The 23819-nt window shown below is 46.2% G+C and overlaps 2 protein-coding genes across 2 annotated transcripts in view; both read left to right on the forward strand.

The window, feature by feature from the left end:
• Positions 1-969, forward strand: LOC123754562 (formin-2-like). Its single transcript, XM_045737034.1, has one exon. The coding sequence runs from the start codon at positions 1-3 to the stop codon at positions 967-969; it is 969 nt and encodes a 322-aa protein (XP_045592990.1).
• LOC123754563 (sodium-dependent noradrenaline transporter) overlaps positions 922-23819 on the forward strand; it is a 71601-nt gene continuing 48703 nt past the window's right edge. Inside the window, exon 1 of the mRNA XM_069326426.1 lies at positions 922-1392. Coding sequence (XP_069182527.1) covers positions 1146-1392 — 247 coding nt within the window. The 5' untranslated portion in view covers positions 922-1145. The remainder of the gene's footprint in view (positions 1393-23819) is intronic.

Raw genomic sequence — 23819 nt, forward strand, 5'->3', positions numbered from 1 at the left:
ATGGCTCCGCCCCGGGTGAAGGAGGCGGGACTTATGGCTCCGCCCCGGGTGAAGGAGGCAGGACTTATGGCTCCGCCCCGGGTGAAGGAGGCGGGACTTATGGCTCCGCCCCGGGTGAAGGAGGCGGGACTTATGGCTCCGCCCCGGGTGAAGGAGGCGGGACTTATGGCTCCGCCCCGGGTGAAGGCGGCGGGACTTATGGCTCCGCCCCGGGTGAAGGCGGCGGGACTTATGGCTCCGCCCCGGGTGAAGGAGGCGGGACTTATGGCTCCGCCCCGGGTGAAGGCGGCGGGACTTATGGCTCCGCCCCGGGTGAAGGCGGCGGGACTTATGGCTCCGCCCCGGGTGAAGGAGGCGGGACTTATGGCTCCGCCCCGGGTGAAGGAGGCGGGACTTATGGCTCCGCCCCGGGTGAAGGAGGCGGGACTTATGGCTCCGCCCCGGGTGAAGGCGGCGGGACTTATGGCTCCGCCCCGGGTGAAGGCGGCGGGACTTATGGCTCCGCCCCGGGTGAAGGCGGCGGGACTTATGGCTCCGCCCCGGGTGAAGGAGGCGGGACCTGTGGCTCCGCCCCGGGTGAAGGAGGCGGGGCCTGTGGCTCCGCCCCGAGTGAAGGAGGCGGGGCCTGTGGCTCCGCCCCGGGTAAAGGAGGCGGGACCTGTGGCTCCGCCCCGGGTGAAGGAGGCGGGGCCTGTGGCTCCGCCCCGGGTGAAGGAGGCGGGGCCTGTGGCTCCGCCCCGGGTGAAGGAGGCGGGACCTGTGGCTCCGCCCCGGGTGAAGGAGGCGGGGCCTGTGGCTCCGCCCCGGGTGAAGGAGGCGGGGGCCTGTGGCTCCGCCCCGGGTGAAGGAGGCGGGACCTGTGGCTCCGCCCCGGGGCAGCTGGGAGCAGCTGCAGGTGGCCGGCCACACTCGCGCCTCACCCGCCGCTGGGACCGGCCACCACCACTACTCCGTCTTCTGCGTCCATGACCGGCGGTCGGCCGCAGCCACGCGCCCGCACGCGGGTCCCCAAGCCCCGCGCCCTCCGCCCCACCGCCCCCTGACCGCAACCCCGTGAACTCAGGTGTCGGGGTAGGTGAGGTGAGCCTCCTGCCCCACCCCTGCATGTGGCCGCACCTCCCGCACCTCCCCACACCTCCCTCCACATGTCGTGCAGCCAGACCTCGGCGCCGCTTGCGTCGCCCTTACCAGCCCCTGCGGCAGGCTTGTGCCCGCCCGAGCCTGGGGGCGTGGGCGTGACCCCCCCAGCAGCACCCCCGCCAGCCGCAGCCACCGAGGTGCGGCTGGCGGGGGGCGGCCGCATCGCCACCCGCCTGGCCCCAGCACCCTCGCCACCGCACCTCGCCAGAGATGATGGCTACTTCTCCTCTGACTCCACCCCCAAGGCCTCAGGTATGACCCCCCCCCCCACCTTCCTTATCTCTCACCTGACACCCTCACCTGGCTCCCTCACCTTACTCCTGACACACACCGTCACCTTACTCCTGACACACACCGTCACCTTACTCCTGACACACACCGTCACCTTACTCCTGACACACTCCGTCACCTTACTCCTGACATACACCGTCACCTTACTCCTGACACACACCGTCACCTTACTCCTGACACACACCGTCACCTTACTCCTGACACACTCCGTCACCTTACTCCTGACACACACCGTCACCTTACTCCTGACACACACCGTCACCTTACTCCTGACACACTCCGTCACCTTACTCCTGACACACTCCGTCACCTTACTCCTGACACACACCGTCACCTTACTCCTGACACACTCCGTCACCTTACTCCTGACACACTCCGTCACCTTACTCCTGACATACACCGTCACCTTACTCCTGACACACACCGTCACCTTACTCCTGACACACTCCGTCACCTTACTCCTGACACACACCGTCACCTTACTCCTGACACACTCCGTCACCTTACTCCTGACACACTCCGTCACCTTACTCCTGACACACACCGTCACCTTACTCCTGACACATTCCGTCACCTTACTCCTGACACACTCCGTCACCTTACTCCTGACACACTCCGTCACCTTACTCCTGACACACTCCGTCACCTTACTCCTGACACCACCTGGACTACCTTCCTCTCTCACCTGGTCCCCCCCTCCCTCACCTGGTCTTCCCTCACCCCTCACCAGGTTTCCTGTTGTATTTAACTATGATACATTTGCTGTATTTAGGTTACGTAGCAACAATCATTTATCTCGCTTGTGGTGTTACGTCACTCGCTAGTTCCGTGACGCTGTTGGACTCGTGACTCACGGGTGAAGTACAAGGAAAGGTTGCACAACATCTTGGTGTGTTGTAGAACTGATTGTATTATATAGACATTAGGCGTGTATACAGCTCTCTCCTCAACATTCCAAATTACTGTCAAAGGGTCTTATTAATTCTTGTCTAGACGCACTTGCCAGGCTGCTCCTGGACCACATTCTCGGTCCATTCTGGTCCATACCTTGGACCCTAAATGGTCCGTTAACTGGATCATGACCGGTCTGCACACACTAGTCCCTAAACGGTCCACGTATCCTATCCTATCCTATCCATGTCCTAAGAACCGTTAAGGCCACTCCATGGGTTAGTCCGTCTTTACTCACCCATACTCACACACACAAGGCCACAACCCGTCCTCAGACCAAGTCCATTCCATCCAGCGGGACCAAAGAGCCGAAGCTCAACCCCAGCAAGCACAACCAGGTGAGTGCGCTGCTCACATGTCCATGCTCTTCCACAAACACATTCTGATAAACAAATATAATTATAATATCAAGATTACGTCTCTCCACTCACCTGGCCTCCCTTCACCTTACACCTACTCTTCCCTCACCTAGTCAGCACTAGGCACTCATCTCCCCTTCCCTCACCACACACCCGGCATCACCTCCCCATCACCGGCCGAACGATCAAAACTATATGGTTTAAAAACGATCTTGAGTCATGGTAACTAGTCATTGGTGGTACTAGTTCTTCATGGATCCTGGTAGCCAGAGCCGAGAGATCCTGATTCCTAAAACCTAAAAAATGCTGTCACAATTAAAGTCGTAATTCTTTTACTCAAAAACACAACAATTGAGCCAAAACAGCACAGAGTGCACGGAATCAACTTACACTCAGCTGGAACTGCGAGGCTTTTTTTTACTTATGCCTGCCTGCGTCCTCTCCACCATAGTCAAAATCAGTAAACAATCCGTTCTCCTAGATAGTGCATCGCATTTTGACGTATAATTTCCCCTAAGTCGAAAAAGTGTTGTATTGAAATTCGTAACGGGTCGCGAAATTGACGCGATGTCCCATATTATGTTGGTAGGTCCTCGGGTGGGTTAGGTTCGGGCAGTTGAGTCCAACAGTTCAGTAACGTTGTGAACGCTCGGGAGAACGAGTTGGGATATCTTGGCCTCACAGTATCACTAGGAGCTAAACTTCACCAGGAAATGAGAAGAACCTACCTGTGAAGAGTCGTTTCCCGGACCTGAGCACACACTGCTCTCACTAAGTACTCCACCAGGTACTCCACTAAGTACTCCACTAAGTACTCACTAAGTACTACCAGGCTCTCTCCTGAATCTGGTCTAGCTGTCCCACATGGTTTCATTAAGGTATTATCGCTACAATGACACACCGCAGACCTCTCCACAACCCACTGGTAAGGAAAATAACACTTGCCAAACTTACATAACATATAGTAAACAATAAATAATAATAATAATAATAATAATAAACAGTAGCCTCTCACACTCCTATAATCTCTCCTCTGGGAATTATTTGGGTCTAGGACACTAGGCTTCAGGTGTCTTGATGCCTCCACAAATATATAGCACTCTTTCGACTACAGATTATTGCATTAAAGGTGCGGAGTACATTTACTGATTACTGACATTGGAAAAACATTGGATAAGACATTGGAAACCCTTTTCAACCATAGAAGAAAGCACAATAGATCATTAATCCAAAGGAAATTTCCAGTCATCAAAATAAACATATCTAGTACAAGGTTATATAAAATCAGGATCGATTACATGTGCATATTAATAACAATACAAAAATAAAGACAAAAATTGGGCAATCGGCCGTCACCAGCTATCAATATCAAACGAGATAAGTCAACTCAGTTATAATAATAATAATAATGATAATGGATTCACTCTATTTTTCCCTCGTCAGTCACGCTACTCACTTCTTTATGAACCTAAATAGAGTAACAGAAGGAGGATACAGCAGAGACATTTATGGTCAGTAACGACCGGATGACGTCACAACAGCCTAATAGTTCATAGTGGCTGTCAATGGCATCATCGCATGTCACAGCAGAATTATTATTAATTAATCTAGGTCTCCCGTTCCTACCACAACTGTCAGGTGCCAGGGGAATAGACAAGACATTTCCGAAATAGATATTTAACTTAGTTGCTCAAATCTTAGTCTATGAGCTTTTCAAATGTATCAGTCTTCAATGCAGGAAAAGTAGGGGAAAATTGTCATTGTAGGCGTGGCGAAGCCTAATTAAGGTGGGATGTTGTGTTTCGGTCTCTTAGTGCGGTGTACCTAGACCTATGTGTTAACATAGTGTATAAGTGTTAGATAGCAATTAACCACTGCGACACCTGTCGACGCTTAAGGGAACTTCAGTATTTTATTGTCCCCCCCCCATACAGCCTGATGCCTGAGGCCCATCCCAACATGAGAGTTATTCCTCACTCGATCCTACAGAAGATTAAAATAAGAGTTATAGCATAGTTTGCAAGGTAAACCGCCGTTGTATGATACACAAGAGGCCCTGTGGAGGCATTAAGGTGTTACTGAGCAACTTTGTTGGAAAATGAAAGGCTGGCGACGGTGTCGGGAACCCCATAGAGGGCAACGCACAATGACGTCATGACTAGCCAATGAGGAAGCAGCAAGGGAGCGACGTGTCGTGTACAGGTGTGCGACGTGTGGCGTCGTCACTCGTCAGTGTGGGGTCAAGGTGGGCGCACGCACTTCCCCGCCGCTTAGAAGACAGTACACGTCTTGCGTTTTGGTAAAGCAACTGCAGTGCACTGTGGCTGAGGCAAGTGATGTGAGCAAGAAGAGAGCGGTCGTCTCCACCTGTGGCGCCAGAAGGGCGGCCTGAAGCCAGAGGAGGGTGATGGTACCTTGGTGGTCCTCTGGATAGACCTAGAGGAGGTCTAGTTGTCCTAGGTGAGGACCTGTTGACAGGTGAGCAGAGTTGCCACCCGTGTATTGACCCCCCACACACCCGAGTCGGTACAAGAGAAGTCGACAGTGACGGTCGAATGAAGAATTTGTGGGCGACCTGAAGGAGGTGAGTCCCAGGCGCCATCTTGACACAGGAGACAAGCGTCATCGCTCCAGTATTTTTGTGGTAAGCGCCTTTGATGGGTATAGTTTGCCATGTGCACAGAGGATTAGTGTCCATTGATCTTATAGTGAGACTTGGATATATAAATTAGTCATGTATATAGTGATTATGAGGAGAATATTAGAGAATTAACATGAAATAGCATGAGGGAAAAGAGAGCGACACATCCTCCCTCGATGGTGGTTGATCTTTAACTGACGGTCAACAACTGCAGGCGGTGTTAGGTGTGGACTCGCCCGGAAGGGGGGAGTACCCTTCGCAGTTCACAGGGAGAGCCAGCTGGACCATGAGGGTGGAGTGAATTTGTATTTTAATTAATTCTCGTTGTTTATGGAGAGAGAGATTGTTAAACTTGCAAGTTCGTGCATGCGAGGCCTTCATATCCATTTGAAGACCAAGTGATTGATGGTTCTACAGTTGGCCTGCAAGAGGATAGATCAATAGGGAAGAAGCTTCTGAGGATTAATCCATAGTTGATCCACAGGGATCGATGGACATCTATTTGTTTGTAAGAGGAGTTCATTGTATCAGTATACTTGACGCAGTGAATGGAGGCGAGAGTGATTACTCGTTTTTATTTATTTACATGTTAAAAGCCCAGGTTTAATAAGGACTGTGGCTAACAATATTGATGAAGAGGAGAGCAGTAGCACAGTGAGCCACAATTTGTCGTACAGACACTCCATGGAAGACTAATAATTGTTGAAGCAGTGATCCTTAACATTGACATTATATCATATTCTTAAGTAATTGTTTATGTATTGTTTCATAGTCATGTATGTTCCTGATAACTAGTGACTATTACAAGAGGGTTTGTGATATTAGAGACACGAGTTTATGTTGATACAATAGTTATATTTATGTGATAGAATAGCCTAATGTGCTGAAGAGAAGATTAGCCTATTCTTCACCTTCCTGGCCACATCCCCACTACCTCACCTTCCTGGCCACACACCCACTACCTCACCTTCCTGGCCACACACCCACTACCTCACCTTCCTGGCCACACCCCCACTACCTCACCTTCCTGGCCTCAGAGCCACTATCTCCTATCTTATCCATATATAAACAACGAGCGTTGTGTAGGCTTTGATAAAGCCTTAAGAGGTAAAACGCCATCAATAAACTTGCGCTATATTTAAGATCTCTATATTAATCCTTGTCTGGGCATTATCAAAGCATTTTTCCCCACTCAAAGGTATTATGGCCTTTCTAAGTCACTTATTATGTCACGATAATAAATCACTTTACAAGTCTCTTCATATTCGCCTTTCCGGAAGTGGTCGGTAAAGCAAGAGGTTCGCTTCTTGCAGGTCGGCGTGCGATTCTGGATGGTCTAAGTGATTGGGTTTTAATCCTTCCCTCCGTCCAATCCAAGAGCCTTGTCCTCGTATCCTTGAAGATACTACTACTACTGTTTCCTCGAGGCTAATGAGTTGCGCTGATTGGTCGAGAAACAAACAAGGAGATTGCAGGCGATGAGTCACAATAACGTGGCTAAAGTATGTTGACGAGACCACACACTAGAAGGTGAAGGGACGACGACGTTTCGGTCCGTCCTGAACCATTCTGAAGTCGATTGTCACACAATCGACTTGAGGATGGTCCAGGACGGAGCGAAACGTCGTCGTCCCTTCACCTTCTAGTGTGTGGTCTGGTCAACAATAAACAAGGAGATTATTGCTGGTTTTAAAGATTAACTTGCACGTCTCCTGGCTTGTGACACCGGTTCCGTTCAGAGTGATAATAAAAGCTGTGTGTGTATAGGGTTTCCCAGCGTAATTTTATACTTGATATCATGTTCTTTGATAGTGCGGACCTGCAGTGATCTCGGTCTGCTATATTTAGCGTCTGGAGGAAGCTCTGGATGTTTAGCGAGCGAGGGATGTTTAGTGAACCATCTACTGTCTGTCTCTTTTAGTCTGTCTGTCTATCACTGTCTTGTTTTTGTGTTGCTCTCTTATTAAAATTAAAACTTATTAAACAAAAATTCTGTCATTGCCGTGTGGGTGATCGCCGGTGAGAGAAGCTTAGTAGTGTGAAATATTAGAAAATTGAATAAACACTCTATTTACTTGGAGAAAAGGGCAGGGTTTGGGAAGCCTTTAAAATTGTGGGAGGATCGTCTGTTTATGTGACTACGGGCAAATTGTGGATAACAGGATTTGCTTTAATTTTCCAGAGATCAGTGAATAAGGACGTATATTACCATAGCAATATGTTTTGAAGTTGTTTTAAAAATATTTAGGTGTGTAGCCGGCGGACAACGCCAAAAAGCGTCTTGCGGTCAGAATGTGACCCTTGTCGTTTGTCTTTTAAATTCGAATGAAATATATAGACTTCCATTTTTTCTGCAATAAAGCAACTTGTCTTCATGGAGGAGATCCTCTCAAGGGAATGGATTGGGAACACCTACATAATTTGTGCTATTATTTACTCTTTATCCATGGGTAGGTTAGGTTAAGCTTTGGTTAGGTTTAATTATGTTTCATTACGTTAATTCGATGTAATATTGATAATGTGAAATATGGAATTCGAAAACTATTTCACTGTGCCCGTGAATTCCGTTGATAGAAAACCAAATTCTTCAAAGAATGCGTTTTTAACATACACGTTTTATACCTTAAAGTAACGATTTCTATTACATTAAAGTTACAACTTGAGAATAATCTCTATTTACGACAAAGGTTCATTTGCCAATTTAAACGTAGACTGTTACTAGAACCGTAATATGCTTTCAGACCATCACAAATATATAAATAACTTTCCTAGTGGTATGAGGGTGCATGTGGCTTCTCACAGTAATGGATTTTGTCTGAAGACGTGCTGAATAAAGCATTGTTAAGGGCAAAATGTGGCTCTTTTCGTCACGATGTGCCTTAAAACACGAGGCCGTCTCTCTATCAACCAGAGAATGTTTATCTAAGATTGGGTAGCAGATAGCAATATTTTGTGCGGCCTCTCATTATTAGGTGTAATCTGGCCTCGCCGTCAGAGTCAGTGTCTCGGACTTTACAGTTCTTAAGTTCCTAACAACGATGATTCAAGTGAATTAACAAAATTTTTATCAATGATATTGTGAATTGTATGTTATGTAGGTGGCCTTTTCGAGGACGCGCTGGTGGCCTGATAACTTCACAGGGATAAGATAATCAATACAACTAGTGCATAGACCACTCCAATGTCAGCAACATAGATAACGGCCATGGCGCTAACCTCGTGTAGTGAACAATGTTACACAACTCCATCCTAGCCGTAAGCTGCTGTAGATACGTGTAGTCACGTATATGCTTTGGTATGTACGTACATTGTCGCATACAAGTAGTATACGAGTAGCTTAATTATGTTGACCAGACCACACACTAGAAGGTGAAGGGACGACGATGTTTCGGTCCGTCCTGGATCATTCTCAAGTCGATTGTGGGTCCATTCTCAAGTCGACAATCGACTTGAGAATGGTCCAGGACGGACCGAAACGTCGTCGTCCCTTCACCTTCTAGTGTGTGGTCTGGTCAACATACTTCAGCCACGTTATTGTGACTTATCGCCTGCAGAAACTAACTACTTTGAGTTTAGAAGCAGCCCTTGCCTTTTCTTTCTGGGAGAGAATCTCCTACTTCCCTCGGAGTCTAAGATCTGCATCCCCCCCTCCAGTAGGAGCTGCCCACCTTGAGTTAAGACTCTGCTCTCTGCTCAAAGTCTAGGAGCTGCTGCCCCATCACAGTCTAGAACCTGTTCTTTCCCTCAGAGCCTAGGAGCTGACCCCTCCATATCTGAATCTAGGATCTGTTCCTCAGAGTCAGGTAGCTACTTCCCCCTAACATTCACGGAGCTGCTCCTCGGTGTATAATATCAGAGATACCAACCTATACACGGTCTTTAGAGCCGTCTCCGTTACTCGCTTGTGGGAGTCCTCGTGTTTGTGCGCGCGCACGTGAAAATTCTTTTGTTTGCATACGAAAAATGCGTTTCTTTGTTCATTCGAAAGTACATGCAGACTTACGTTCATATGTGAATTTGTGACCAACTAAGTTACGCCTATTAATGAAAGCTATTAGAGTGAATTAACCGGCGTCTTGGAAGTACTTACTGTGTAATGAACGCCATAGAGCGCCCAGCCTGCGACATAAGGATTTAATACCACATTGCTCTAAGACAACTCCAGAAGCTTTTTAGAGAGGTAGCACGAGGGAAGTGCTCTAATCAAGCTCATTGATATAATCCTAAAGAAAGAAATCATTCACCATCTCACAGTAAACAATCATATAAACTCAACGGAACATGGGTTTGTTAATAATAGATCCTACCTTACAAACCTGCTCACAATCTTGGAATCGATAACCAGCTACTCAGACAAAGGACTTCCAGTAGATGTAGTATACATGGATTGTGCTTTTGACAAGGTACCACATGAAAGACAAACAAGGAAATTACAGGCACATGAAATGAATGACAGAATACTCAAATGTATAATTCAAAGGGTCGTGCTAAATGGGAAGGAATCTGACTGGAGAAATGTGGTGAGTAGGGTACCACAAGGGTGCATTTCAGGGCCAACCCTTTTTGTCATGTTCATCAATGACAAAAAGCATCTCTATTCGTAATGTTCTCATCAAGATGAGAACATTACAAACCTCTTCATGAAATTTGCAGGTGATGCCAAGATTTATGATAAAGTAGAAAATGATATTGAGGTCTTACAAAGAAATATATACATGAACTCTATAAATTGTCATAAGACTGGCAAATTCTTTTTAATATCGATATATGAAGGATCTTCCATGAGGGGCATAACAGTCCACGTCACACCTACCACATTAACAGCGTTACATTACAGCAGATTAATGAAGACGAGGACATTGGAGTCAGAATCCATCAGAATTTCATCAGAAATCAGAAATCAAAATCAAAATCAGAAAATTTGAAAATCAGAAATCAAAATCAGAAATCCATCAGAATCAGAATTTCACAACAGTGGCAGTAAAAAAAGCTGACCAAATGCTAGGAATAGTCAAGCTTACGTTTGACTTTAAGGAAAAGAAAGTTTTCCTAAAATTCAACTGTATAAATCTCTGGTGCGCCTTAACTTAGATTATTACATCTTCATTTTCAGAAGGACATAGTTTCATTGAAGAAAGTACAACACCGGTCAACAAAACTAATTTCAGAACTAAGTCAACTCTCATACCAGGAAAGGTTGAGTGTCACAGGGCCTTAGTGAAAAAAAACACTGCAAACCAGACATGATAAGGCTGATCTCATCGAAACGTTCAAAATACTGATCAATTTAGAGGATGTTGATCCAGACAACTTCAAAAGGTCAGATGTAACACAAACTTTGAGCAACGGTTGCAGTCTCAAGCCACAGTGTAGGACTGAGGACACGAGATGTTCATGCAGACGATAAGTCACAATAACGGAGGCTGAAGATACGATCACTAAACATCTCCATCAGAAAATGAAGAAACGACGTTTGGGTCCGTCCTGGATCATTATCAAGTCGTGTAGGGACGACTTGAAAATGGTCCAAGACGGACCGAAACATCATCGCTTCATCATCTTCTGATGAGTGGTTTGGTTATCAGGAGATGTTTTTCACCCACAGTACCATGGAACCGCTGACCCGTTGAAGCCTAAATGTCAAAACTGTGCTGAACATTAAAATCCAGCAAGATAAATCATCAGGACAAATGGAGGGACCTTTGACAAGCCGCTGGCTTCACGTCCTCGTCGAGGTCACTAGAGTGTTAAGTGGCCATCAGGTAAATTCAGCTCTAATACCCTGCACGTAGTCTAGGGTACCTTGAGGTTACCTTGAGGTGCTTCCGGGGCTTAGCGTCCCCGCGGCCCGATCGCCGACCAAGGCTCCTGGTTGCTTGGACCTTGGACCATGGACCTAACTGGCCCCGGGACTCGGTATAACAGCCTCACCGACAACACTACCCCCCTTGCCAGGTACTCGAACCCCGCCAGCAACCTGAGCCCTGCCAGCAACCCGAGCACCTCCAGTAATTCATCAGACTCTTCCGAGAGCGGATTGGCAAAGAAAAGCCCGTTCTCTATCTTTGCCAATCCGTTAAAATCCACCCTAACCTAACCAGAACCGTATGAACCTCAGTAACCTATGGAGTCCGATGCATATAAAAGTATATATTAAAGAGCCGTTACTTCAGACATTGTACTACGATAACGTAAATAACGCTGTCTATTGGTAGAGATGACGCAATGAAGGGCGGGAACAGACGCACGTGGACGGCTTATCTCCGAGTCACTCGCTCACCGCGGGAGTGTGTGAGAGAAAATGGTCTCATAGGGGGTTAACTATGAATGAGTGAAATCTTGCAGCTATTAATAATGCTACTATTACTGCTGATGTTGCTATTATTATGACTACTACTACTATTACTGATGCTGCTACTGCTATTATTATTACTGCTACTACTGCTGCTATAACTACTACTACAACTGCTGCTGCAACTGCTTCTACAATTGCTGATCCTACTGCTGCTACAGCTGCTGGATGCTACTGCTGTTACTGTTTTAACTGATGCTGCTACTGCTGCTGCTGCACCAAGAAATGCCAGTGACGTGATATATTAACAAGAACATCAATAGAGTCACGGGGAGGATTGGAACCTGTGTGGTGGGTACTCGGAGACACGCTCTACACCACTACACCGCCACATGGTCAAGAACAGTGTAACCCGGGTCTCAACTTCACCCTCTAGGGTTCCTGAGGCTTCCAGTGAAGCCTCACCAGGGGTTCACACGAGGCCTCCACGTGCTCTGGTTCACGGTCCAGGTCCATGTGGTGGTGTAGTGGTACGGGTTCCAGCCGAGGGGTTCCGAATACGTGTCGAACGTGTTCGAGTCGAGTGCCCGAGTTTAACTAATTCAATCAGCGTTCATTTCAGCGCCGCTCATCAAAGTTTTGCGTTCTTGTGAAATATTACTGACATAAACAGCCTCTTTATCATCATCATAATATCTAGCATAAACAGCACCATACATCTTGCCATACACTATATATCTTGCCAACATTCATTCATTTTACTAAAGCTTTACAGCGCTGCTTGTGAATCACGGCAGATCACTGCACCATTAGTGTTTCGTTCAAGGAATCTTAACGCCATAACAATGGCAGTTAGATCTGCATGCGCTGAAGAGGCATAGTTCTCAATTCGGGCTTTTTCTTCATTTCTGCGTTGAAAGGCATTATTCCTAATTACAGTGTATGCTGCACCAGCCCTGTCATTGACAGGATTAGATGAACCCATCAGTGTAGAGTTTATCTAATTCATTTCCGGCTTCTTTATAAATTTCCTCCAGATACTTGTGCCTCATTTCTTGTGTTTCCTCATTTCTTCTTCTTACTTCTTCCTCATTTCTAACAAGGGGAAGAAAGAGGAGCTGAACCAACTCATAGGAACATGTAAAAGTCGGCTCAGAGCACTGAAAGCTATGACCTGGAATGGGAATGGAGCCTCTATTGCCCCAGTGATGTACACAGCCTATGTGCGCTCCGTCATAGACTATGCCGCACCAGTTCTGTGCACCTACTCCCAAAGCGATATGAAAAGGCTGGAAAATATACAAAATGCAGCCTATGACAATCATTCTTGGAGTCCCAAGAACTGCCAAAACGTCTAATCTACGAGAGGAGTTGTCCCTCCCCAGTGTCAAAACCAGAATAAGGAACTGAATGCTAAGCTTGTAATTAAGATAGCCAGAGATCCCCATTACAATGCTATTGCCATGAAAAAAACTGAGTTCTGTGCTACTTACAGGATAAAAACAGGAGAAGCAAATAATGGCATCAGAGATCAGTCTGCTACCTGGAAGAGCTTCACCTGCTTGAGCAAGCCCGTGAGCTCCTGCCTGTAGAGAGGTTACCTCCCTGGGAGGATGACTCATGCAAGATTATTATCAATGAAATGACAATGAAAAAGTGTGACATGCGTATAGGAAAAATGCGACGGTATGTTTACCCCCCCCCCTTCCCGGGGGAGAATACCTGGAGCAGCGAGGCACCCTTGAGGGTCCGTGTGGATGTGTGACTGACGTGACAATATATGTAAGTGCAGGTTTTATGTACATATTGTTGCTTCTGACACGCACACCAATACATATGTCAGCCGGAGTGCATACGTGAGGACACATACAAATTGATGTGTACAAGTAGGGGGAGGTATTGTTGGTGATGTGTACTCGCCTAGTTGTGCTTGCGGGGGTTGAGCTTCGGCTCTTTGGTCCCGCCTCTCAACTGTCAAACTACTCCAGCCGTTCCCGTGGCGCAGTGGTAAGATACTCGCCCGGCGCTTCGAGAGTGCTTTGGCCTGGGTTCGTATCCTACGATTGACTGGGTGCCAATCCTTAACTGTAGCCTCTGTTCACCCAGCAGTGAATGAGTACCTGGATGTTAAACGATTTGGCGGGTCATATTCCGGGGAAAAATTAGGATTAAGGACCTGCCCGAAACGCTATACATGGTAGTGGCTGTACAAGAATGTAAGCACTCTTGCATATAAAAAACTGATGTACAGGTTCCTGAGCCTATTGGGCTCTATTATATCTACATTTGAAACTGTGTATGGAGTCAGCCTCCACCACATCACTGCCTAATGCATTTCACCTGTTAACTACTCTGACACTGAAAAAAAGTTCTTTCTAATGTCTCTGTGGCTCATTTGGGTACTAAGTTTCCACCTGTGTCCCCTTCTTCGCGTTGCACCCGTGCTAAATAGTTTATCTTTATATACTTTGTAAATTTTTCTGAGTATTTTATAGGTGGTGATCATGTCTCCACTAATTATTCTGTCTTCCAGTGTCGTGAGGTTCAGTTCCAATAATCTTTCCTCATAGCTCATTCCTCTTAACTCGGGGACTAGTCTGGTGGCACACCTCTGAACTTTGTCTAACTTCGTTTTGTGTTGGACTAGATATGGACTCCATGCTGGAGCCGCATACTCCAGTACTGGTCTGACATATGTGGTATACAAGGTTCTGAATGATTCCTTACACAAGTTTCTGATGGCAGTTCTTATGGTCACCAACCTTACATACGCCGCTGATGTTATCCTTCAGGGGATAACATCAGCGGCGTGTGTGTGTTCTTGTTGGTGTTGCGTGGCAGTGATGTTATTGTTTACATTTTGTAGCAGTGTTGTGTGGTGTTGTCTGTGAGGGTATTGTGTTGGAGGTGCTCTGTAGGGGTTTTGTGTTGAGGCTGAGTTGGTTTGGGGGTGTTGTGTGTGGGGGGGAGTTGTGGTGGAGGTGTAGTGTGCGTGTTTGGCCTGGTAGATGGCTCGCCTGGTAGTGGCTCGTCTGGTAGGTGGGTCGTCTGGTAGTGGCTCGTCTGGTAGGTGGCTCGTCTGGTAGGTGGGTCGTCTGGTAGTGGCTCGCCTGGTAGGTGGGTCGTCTGGTAGTGGCTCGTCTGGTAGGTGGGTCGTCTGGTAGGTGGCTCGTCTGGTAGGTGGGTCGTCTGGTAGTGGCTCGCCTGGTAGTGACTCGCTCAATACCTGTTGGGAGTCTCCTACCCTTAGATATGATTACGTAAATATTATTACGCTTAATTGGGATTCAAACAACACACTCAGGACGCGGTTGGGCAACACGTCCTTACTGAATGATTGACGCCTCGCCACCGGAAGGGGCCTCGCTACCATCACACGGTATGAATGAACGTGTGTGGGAGGGGCAAGACAGGCCCAGAGCGGCCCGTCTCCCACATGGTCGTTACTCCCAGCCACCCACATGCCGTGTTCCCGCCCAACGGTGGGACGGGTACGCGACTCTTGTGTGTTCCCACAAGAGATTTACACACACACACACACACACCACCTTCTGAGCCGAGGTATCAAAGAGTGTGTTGTGGCGTTAACAGGAGTCGGTACTGTCAGCTCTTATCAGTCGTGGCTGGCATGGCTGTGTGGGTAAACAGGTTGTCACTCGGTTGTTAGTATCGAGTGCTGGCCCTTCCCTCTGTCTCTCTGTCTCCCTCTCTGTCTCTCTGTCCCTCCGTCTCTCTGTTTCCCTCCGTCTCTCTGTCTCCCTCTGTCTCTCTCTGTCTCTCTCTCTGTTTCTCCGTCTCTCTGTCTCTCCGTCTCTGTCTTTATTGCACACCTCACACTTGTCCTGGGAGTTGCAATTGCTATATACACGTTGCACATAGCCATCATGTCACTGCTGACACCTGCCACATCTACTGCTGCAGCTTAAATGTATAACGATGTAGCATTATACACTCCGTACTTAATTTGACTACATAAGATAATGAAGGTAATATTAATATCGCAGTTTACGTGGGGGGGGGGGCGTGCCCACACGATCTCCTCCTCCTTTTTTTTTTTTTTTTTTTTTTTTGGGAGTAAAGAGGAAGGAGAGGCATAGGTGAAGGGAAGTATAGAAGTGGGAAATACAGTGAGAGGTATGAAAGCAGGCGGGCTGTCCGCCTTGCTGACACGATGTGTGGGTGTTGGCAGCTAAGCTAAGCTGGCTCCCTCTTGTCAGGGAGCTGTGAGTGTGTGAGAGGTTCTTCACATGTGTTTCACCATTTATATGGATGCCTATAGAGGAATACTGTGAAGCATTCATATATAGACACTCCGATGCTTCCACACACGTTATTCTGTTTAATGCTCTTTATTTTATTATTATTATTTATCGAGTTGTCATACATATTATTTATCGAGTTGTTTTATCCTCCTCCTTGGGCACGTGTTGGGGAGGGGGGGGGGGTGACATGGTGAGGGTAAGGGAGGGGGGGCAGGGAGGAGGTGGGGGAGGGGGGGTGATAACGGAAGTGGTGAATGTTAACTATATCGATCACTGACATGTGTGACAAGAGGACCCGCGCCTGTAGTTATCATACAATTTTCATGTGTGTACAAAACACACACACACACACACACACACACACACACACACACACACACACACACACACACACACACACACACACGCGCGCACGCGCGCGCGCGGTCTTTTTTTACAGTCTTCATTAACTTTGCGTCGTCTGCAAACAATGTTAGACTCGACTCCTGTACATACTATTGACATAAATAATGAATAGTTAGTGGTCCCAGCACCGATCCTTGAGGTACTCTGCTTGTTACTCTAGGGAGATCCGACTTCCAGCCCCCTCACTGTGACTCTCCAAATCCTGCCTGTGAGGTAATGCTTTACCCATGTTACGTTTCCGCTTAATCTTGCCTGCCTCTCGGGTTTCTATAGTAATCTCCTGTGCGGTACTGTGTCAAAGGCTTTTTGTCAGTTCAGAAATGTGCAATCTGCCCAACTTTCTCTATCTTGTCTTATTTTCGTTATCTTATCATGAAACGATAGTAGGTTCGTCAGGCATGATTTACTTTGTCGAAAACCATGTTGATGTTTGCTTACATACTTAGTGTTCTCCAGGTGTGTAAAATAGTCTTAACCTGACTATTTTTTCCAGCAGTTTGCAAGGTTATATGTGTGTGTGTGTGTGTGTGTGTGTGTGTGTGTGTGTGTGTGTGTGTGTGTGTGTGTGTGTGTGTGTGTGTGTGTGTGTGTGTGTGTAGTCACTTATTCGTGCCTGCAGGATCGAGCGTTGGCTCTTGGATCCCGCCTTTATAGCCATCGGTTCTTTAAAGTAATGACTCCTGTCCTACTTATATATCACACCTAGTTTTAGAGCTATGAATACTGTTTGTTTCCACCACCTGCTCCTTTAGGGGATTTCATCTCCCTACTTCTCTCACGCTAAAAGAAAACTTCCTAACATCTCTGTGACTCATCTGAGTTTCCAGCTTCCACCCATGTCCCCTCGTTCTGTTGCTATTCCGTTGCAGTGGTTTCCTGCCGCTGAAATCTTCTCTATTGGAGCCGTCTACGTGGCCTAGAGGTAGAACTTCTGCTTCACGCTCGTGTGGTCGAGAGTTCGAGTCTCCCAGTGCCCAAGTGAATGACATGTTTATTCATTCACTTGAGGACATATATAGAAATATATATATTTATGTATATATTACCTACGCTTGAAGCGATATTATTGTCTTGTAACTTAAGTCTTCATATCATTTGTATTATTTGCAAATTTATAAATTCTTGTTTTCAATCCTGTGCTTAATCCTTTTCGTTAAACAAGAGAGGTCCAAGGACACAGCCTGGGACACCGCACTTACAACGGTTCCCACTCGGACCCAACTCCATATATGATAACCAAGTGAAAATCCATCTTAGGATAACCTCCCCCCCCCCCCCTCTATTTAAATACCACGTGCTTCTAAATTTGTGAGTCTCGCGTGAGGCAGAGTATCAAAGGCTTTGCTTAAGTGGAGTTACGGAATGTCGCAAAACCTGCCGCTCGACGGTGCTTGAAATATACAAGAAAAGAACGAGAGTAAATTAGCGTAGCACGAGCGGCTCTTCGTAAGGCCATCTTGTGAATCCTTTATTAATCTGGGGTTTTCACGATCTAAGTAAATGACGCGAGTATCGATCCGAACACTTCTCCTACGATAGACGTGAACCTAACTGGTGCCGCAGATTGGAGAACTGGAGTGACGTAAATTGTGTACAAGATCATGAACTTGGTTCAGATTCATAACAGAACTTGTTATAGCTGCCAACCTTCCGTGTACAGATGACCATATTGGTTTGAGGTGGGCTTCTGGTGACAGGTTCCATGTATTTTTCTCAGTCCGATTCTATAAGGATTTTCTGTTCCATGTGATACCGTGTGTGACCGTCGTCCTCTTCCCTGCACCCCGCTGTATTACTATGTACTTACTAGAGTTGTACTCTAGTAGCCACTTGAAAGATCATGATTTCATTTGTCGAGGAAGTTTCTTGCTATTTTCCATCGATATTTATTCTCATATTGTAGTTGGTGTTAGTGGCATAGTGGCTTTATCTTCCTGGGGCTGTGTAAACCTTTTTGTTTGATGAGGACGTCATGTCTTGTGTGGCTTTTTTTCTAGTTCTGTTTTCCAGGGCATTCTCTTCATCCATTTCCCTCTCACCTTTCTTCTCTCCTCACCCCCCCCCCCACGACGAGGGGACCCCCTCACCCCCCCCCCCACGACGAGGGGACCCCCTCACCCACCCCACGACGAGGGGACCCCCTCACCCCCCCCCACGACGAGTGGACCCCCCTCACCCCCCCCCCCCCCCCCCCCACGACGACGGGGACAACAACGCCACTGGAAGACTTTGTCTCTTTGTCTCATGCAGATGGACCCATCGTTCACCCCAATGTTTCCCGGACTGGTCGTCTCCTCCACCACCACTTCCTCCACCATCACTTCCTCCACCTATATCTTGAGGTTTCCCAGTGTTTCTCGCCGGCGCCTGGGATCGAACCCAGGACCACAGGATCATAAGCCCAGCGTGCTGTCCGCTCGGCCGACCGCCTCCCCATCCATCCATCCATCCATCCATCCATCCATCCATCCATCCATCCATCCATCCATCCATCCATCCCCACCATCACCATCTATCCCCACCATCACCATCACTTCCTGCACCTACCACCATCACACTATGTTAGGGGGATGTCATGGGCTTGTCTCGTGTACATAGTTTATGATTACTGTGTTCTACATAAATATGTAGTACATAGATATGACGTCGACCAAGCTAACGAGGCGTTTGACCTCTCATCTTCAATCCGGTGCCCACAGAAATCACATGAGACAAGCCCGTGACATCACTCTAACAAGAGAAATGTTGAATAAAAACTTTTGTATAATAGACAAAACCCAAGATGTATTAAGATTACAAATTCTTGAAGCAATCCACATAAAAATAGAACAACCCGCCATAAATATCCAAATTACGGAATTATTCACTCTACCCATTATCTTGAGGTTATCATGAGAGGATTTCGGGGTTTAGCGTCCCCGCGGCCCGGTCCTCGACCAGGCCTCCTTTTTGTTACACATCCCCAGAAAGCAGCCCGTAGCAGCTGTCTAACTCCCAAGTACCTATTTAACGCTAGGTAACAGAAGCATCAGGATGAAAGAAACTCTGCCCATTTGTTCCCGCCTCCACCGGGGATCGAATCTCAGGACTACGAATCCGAAGCGCTGTCCACTCAGCTGTCATGTTACCATGAAAATAAGAACAAGACTGGAACGTGAAGATGCCAACATAGACGACACTGCTCAACATGCTACGCCCACTACACCTGATTAATCTTTGTGTGTGCTTCACACCCATTTTTCACCTTATTCTTCACACTTTTAGACCTTACTCTTCACCTCTGAAGAAGATGGGCAGTATTTGTCTGCACCTGACCCCCACACTAATGGTATAAATCCGATATGCCCTGTACTGTCCCATCATTGTCATTTTCATAAAGTCTAAAATTAAATCAGACATGTGTTTTCTGTAGAGTTCTGATGCTCACTCCCTCCGTTTACCCGCGCATTTTTATAGTTACTCGAAGACAATGCACATAAATTCATTTGGATTTCAGCATTATGTTAGAGAGAGAGAGAGAGAGAGAGAGAGAGAGAGAGAGAGAGAGAGAGAGAGAGAGAGAGAGAGAGAGAGGGGGGGGGGGAGGGGATGTCGGGGCAGAGAATGGAGGAGGGAGGGGAGGTATATCTGTCTCTCACTGTCTATCTGTCGGTCTTGGAATGTCTGTTTCTCTACCTAACTCTTTTTGTTTTCTTTACGCAGGTGGGTACAGGAGTAGACAGACGCCTTCTGACTCCTGTGAGCAGGCTGGCAGCTTTCCCTTCCTCAAGCTCACGGTAAGCCTTACAATGCTTTATACTGGAACACGACGCGCCAATCAGGTATCCTGTCCCAGGTCCCCAGTTACTGCTGGGTGAACAGGGCTCAAGTTATGAATTGGTTCCCAGTCAATCTTCTCCAGGTTTTGTCACGGGGCGCGTGAATGTATCATGGGTGCGGTGTCATATGTGTAGTGTGTCATGTGTGTGGTATTGTGTGTGTGTACTTGCCTATCTAGACACCTATAATAGACAAATAAATATGTTTGTCTATTATACAAGTGTTTTTATTCAACATTTCTCTTGTTAGCGTGATGTCATGAGCTTGTCTCATGTGATTTTTGGAGACACCTGATTGAAGATGACAGGTCAAACGCCTCGTCAGCTTGGTCGACGTCATACCTATGTACTTTGAAGGTTACATCCTTCATGGGGGGGGGGGCAGGTGTACATATATATATACATATATATATATATATATATATATATATATATATATATATATATATATATATATATATATATATATATATATACCACGTTTGACTGCTGTAAAGGGTTCTCAGTTGGCTTCGGGCTGTTGAGGTCATTGGTCGTCTTTATGTGATAGTTTATGATGATATCTATGTTTTGGTCAGAGGATTGTGCTTTTCACCCCTTTATGGATTATATCTTTCATTATTCTCTCCTCTCTTATACTCACTGTGCATGGTGGAGTTATATTATAATTTTATTGAAGGTGTTGTGGTTCTTGGTTCAGGATTGTACCACCGGTCCAGATGTCGTCTGATAGTGGTATTATCTCGTCGTTACTATAACCATTGTTAACCTGTAATTGTGCTATCCTTTCACACTATCTACTCCCGTTGCTCCAGTCAGGGCAGTGGGTGAGGCCTCGACTAAGCGTTGACAACACTGTCTTTGTATCTCTGGGAGCACTCACTCCGATCGTTTAGGCCTAAGGCTATGTTGATAGGCTTAGTATACACGCTGGTGCTTAGAGATCCATCTTTACATTGATTAGTTTTTCTGTCCACCTATCTGTGCATCCATCTATCCATCACTCTATTCGCGTATCAGTTTATTTGTCTCTACTGAACCCTCTATCCATCCATCAATCTATCTATCTAGCTATATATCTGTTTGTCCGTTCATCTATATATGCATCTAACTATCCATCTATCCATACTCCTATCCGGCTATCTGTTTGTCTATCTACTCAATCATCTATCCACACATCTGACTATCCATCTATATTTCCTTCAGTCTATATATATATATCCATTTATCTTTCCATCTAGCATCTTTCAATGCATCTATCCCGCTTTCCATACATCTATCTACTTCTCTCTCTCCGTGTCTGTCTGTGTGTACTCACCTAGTTGTACTCACCTAGTTGTGCTTGCGGGGGTTGAGCCCTGGCTCTTTGGTCCCGCCTCTCAACTGTCAATCAACAGGTGTACAGGTTCCTGAGCCTATTGGGCTCTATCATATCTACACTTGAATATCACACACATATCTTGTGTGTGTGTGTGTGTGTGTGTGTGTGTGTGTGTGTGTGTGTGTGTGTGTGTGTGTGTGTGTGTGTGTGTGTGTGTGTGTGTGTGTGTGTGTGTGTGTGTGTGTGTGTGTGTGTGTGTGTGTGTGTGTGTGTGTGTGTGAGGGTGTGTCTCAGTGTCCACAGTGTGGTGGTGGCGGGTGAGGGGAGCGTAGTGGTGTGACATACTGAGGGGACAAGAGTCACCCCTGGTAATGGAGCGCGGCATGAGAACCTTTGAAGCCGTGACACTATCATCGGTTTTATACCAGTACGGACAAATTATGGATAGCAAGGAAATTTCTGTTCATTTTCCTGCCCCCACCCCACCCGAAGCCCTTATCCTCATCCCTTTCAAGTCGTAATGGTTTAGCGCTTTCTACTGATAATTGCCTTACTGTTAATTTTGTATGTATGTGCGTGTTTGATTTTATGAATTTGAAAAGTAAATAAATTAATAGAAAGAATAGTGTAGAGAAGAGAGAAGGATGTGGTCATTTGTCGTAGTGGTGATGGTCACAGTGATCAAGCCTTCCATTACCGGGTCCAGTATTCTCTGACTATCTCGGCTGACTGTTCACTCACAATAAAGGAGTCACTCTTGGCCTCTGCGCGTCCTCCTGGTCGATATTCTCCACTATTTCTCTAGCTGGGCGTCCTTGCCTGCGCCCACGATGTTCTCCGCCACACCAACCATGTTTTGGCAATTTAGGTTTTTGGCGCGCCTTTGTTAGCGTTGACAGCCGAGGTGTTGGCGGGCTGTCTCCTGATTGGCTGCTTCAGGCAGGAAATAACCGGATGCAGTGAACAATAGTCGACTTTTTTTCGGCATAATAACCGAAGTAGAACGCAGTCATCTTTGGCTGTATCCCCAGGTGCGTGTATGGGTGTGTTAGGTAGCAGGGATTTACCTTACCTCAAGGAAAGGTAAGGTAGTTAAAACTTCCTTGTTAAAAACATATGGGATACTTGTTGGTATTCTGCCCTGAATTTGTGCCTTCAGAAACAACTAACAAAGATTTTTATTATGAGTACGCTACAAATATTATTGCCTTGTCACTTGTTTAATATTATTTGGCAACTAAAATATTTTTATATCTGGGAAGGAAATAAAAATTAGATTAGCTTTCCACACTAAAGAAAAACCTGATTTAGGAAAACAAATCCCAGATTTAAGCACAAAATGTTGTTTTGTGATTTGAAATTTGGTCGTCCAAAACGCTCAACAATATTACTTATTATGTAAACACTGCAACTTGGATGTACTTTATAACTATTTTTATTCAGTTATTCTGATATATTTTAAGTTTCCATTGTCTTGTTTAGCCCTAATGATAATGTTTCGTGCAATGACCACGGTAAATTAACCCAAAATACTTAGAATTTAAGATTCCTTTAAAATAATTAAAACAAGAGTGGTGCTAAAGAGCTAGGCTTCCTTCTTCTAAACTTTCCATGGCTTCCCCTCTTGACACCAGGAAACCCATTGGTTATATTAGCCTCAAAATGTTAATAATTTAGGTAATAATTGTTTATAATATTAGCAACATTGGAAGCTTCTTTAACAGTCTTGATTGACAGTCACCATTTTACGTTTTCAAAGCAAAATATGTCCCAGTTAAGTATGTTTATTGAGACAAAAACAAATACATCTCAAAGGAATAGAGTAGCTTAGGCTATTTCTACCCCAGAGTCGCTGGGGTTCTGGTGGCAGCCCTGGGGACCAGGACCTCCCTGAGGATGCGTTAGTTGAGAGGCTTCCACAATGATAGGATCGTGAGAACAGAAAGTGTACGCTGAAGGAAAGTTTGCTTGTAGTAAAGTTATGTTACCACCACCATCTTTTTGAACTTGCATCTTTCTGAACTCCCAAAAAGCCTTTGATACAGAACCTCTCACGAGATTACTATACAAACTCAAGAGGCAGGGGAAAGGAAACAGAAAAGCCCTAACATGGGTAAGGAATTACTTAACAGAAGTCAGAGAGCAACAGTGAGGGGCGAGAAGTTGGACTGACGTAGAGTGGAGTACCTCAAGGATCGGTGCTGGGCCCTATAATATTTCTCATTTATATAAACGAGAATTGTTTATGTAAATCTACAGGAGTTGAGTCTTATATATCAATGTTTACAAACGATGGAAAACTAATGATGAAAGTAGTGACAAATGAGGATAGTAAGATT

This window comes from Procambarus clarkii, chromosome 18 (genome assembly GCF_040958095.1).
Source record: "Procambarus clarkii isolate CNS0578487 chromosome 18, FALCON_Pclarkii_2.0, whole genome shotgun sequence".
In the NCBI taxonomy this organism is placed as follows: domain Eukaryota; kingdom Metazoa; phylum Arthropoda; class Malacostraca; order Decapoda; family Cambaridae; genus Procambarus; species Procambarus clarkii.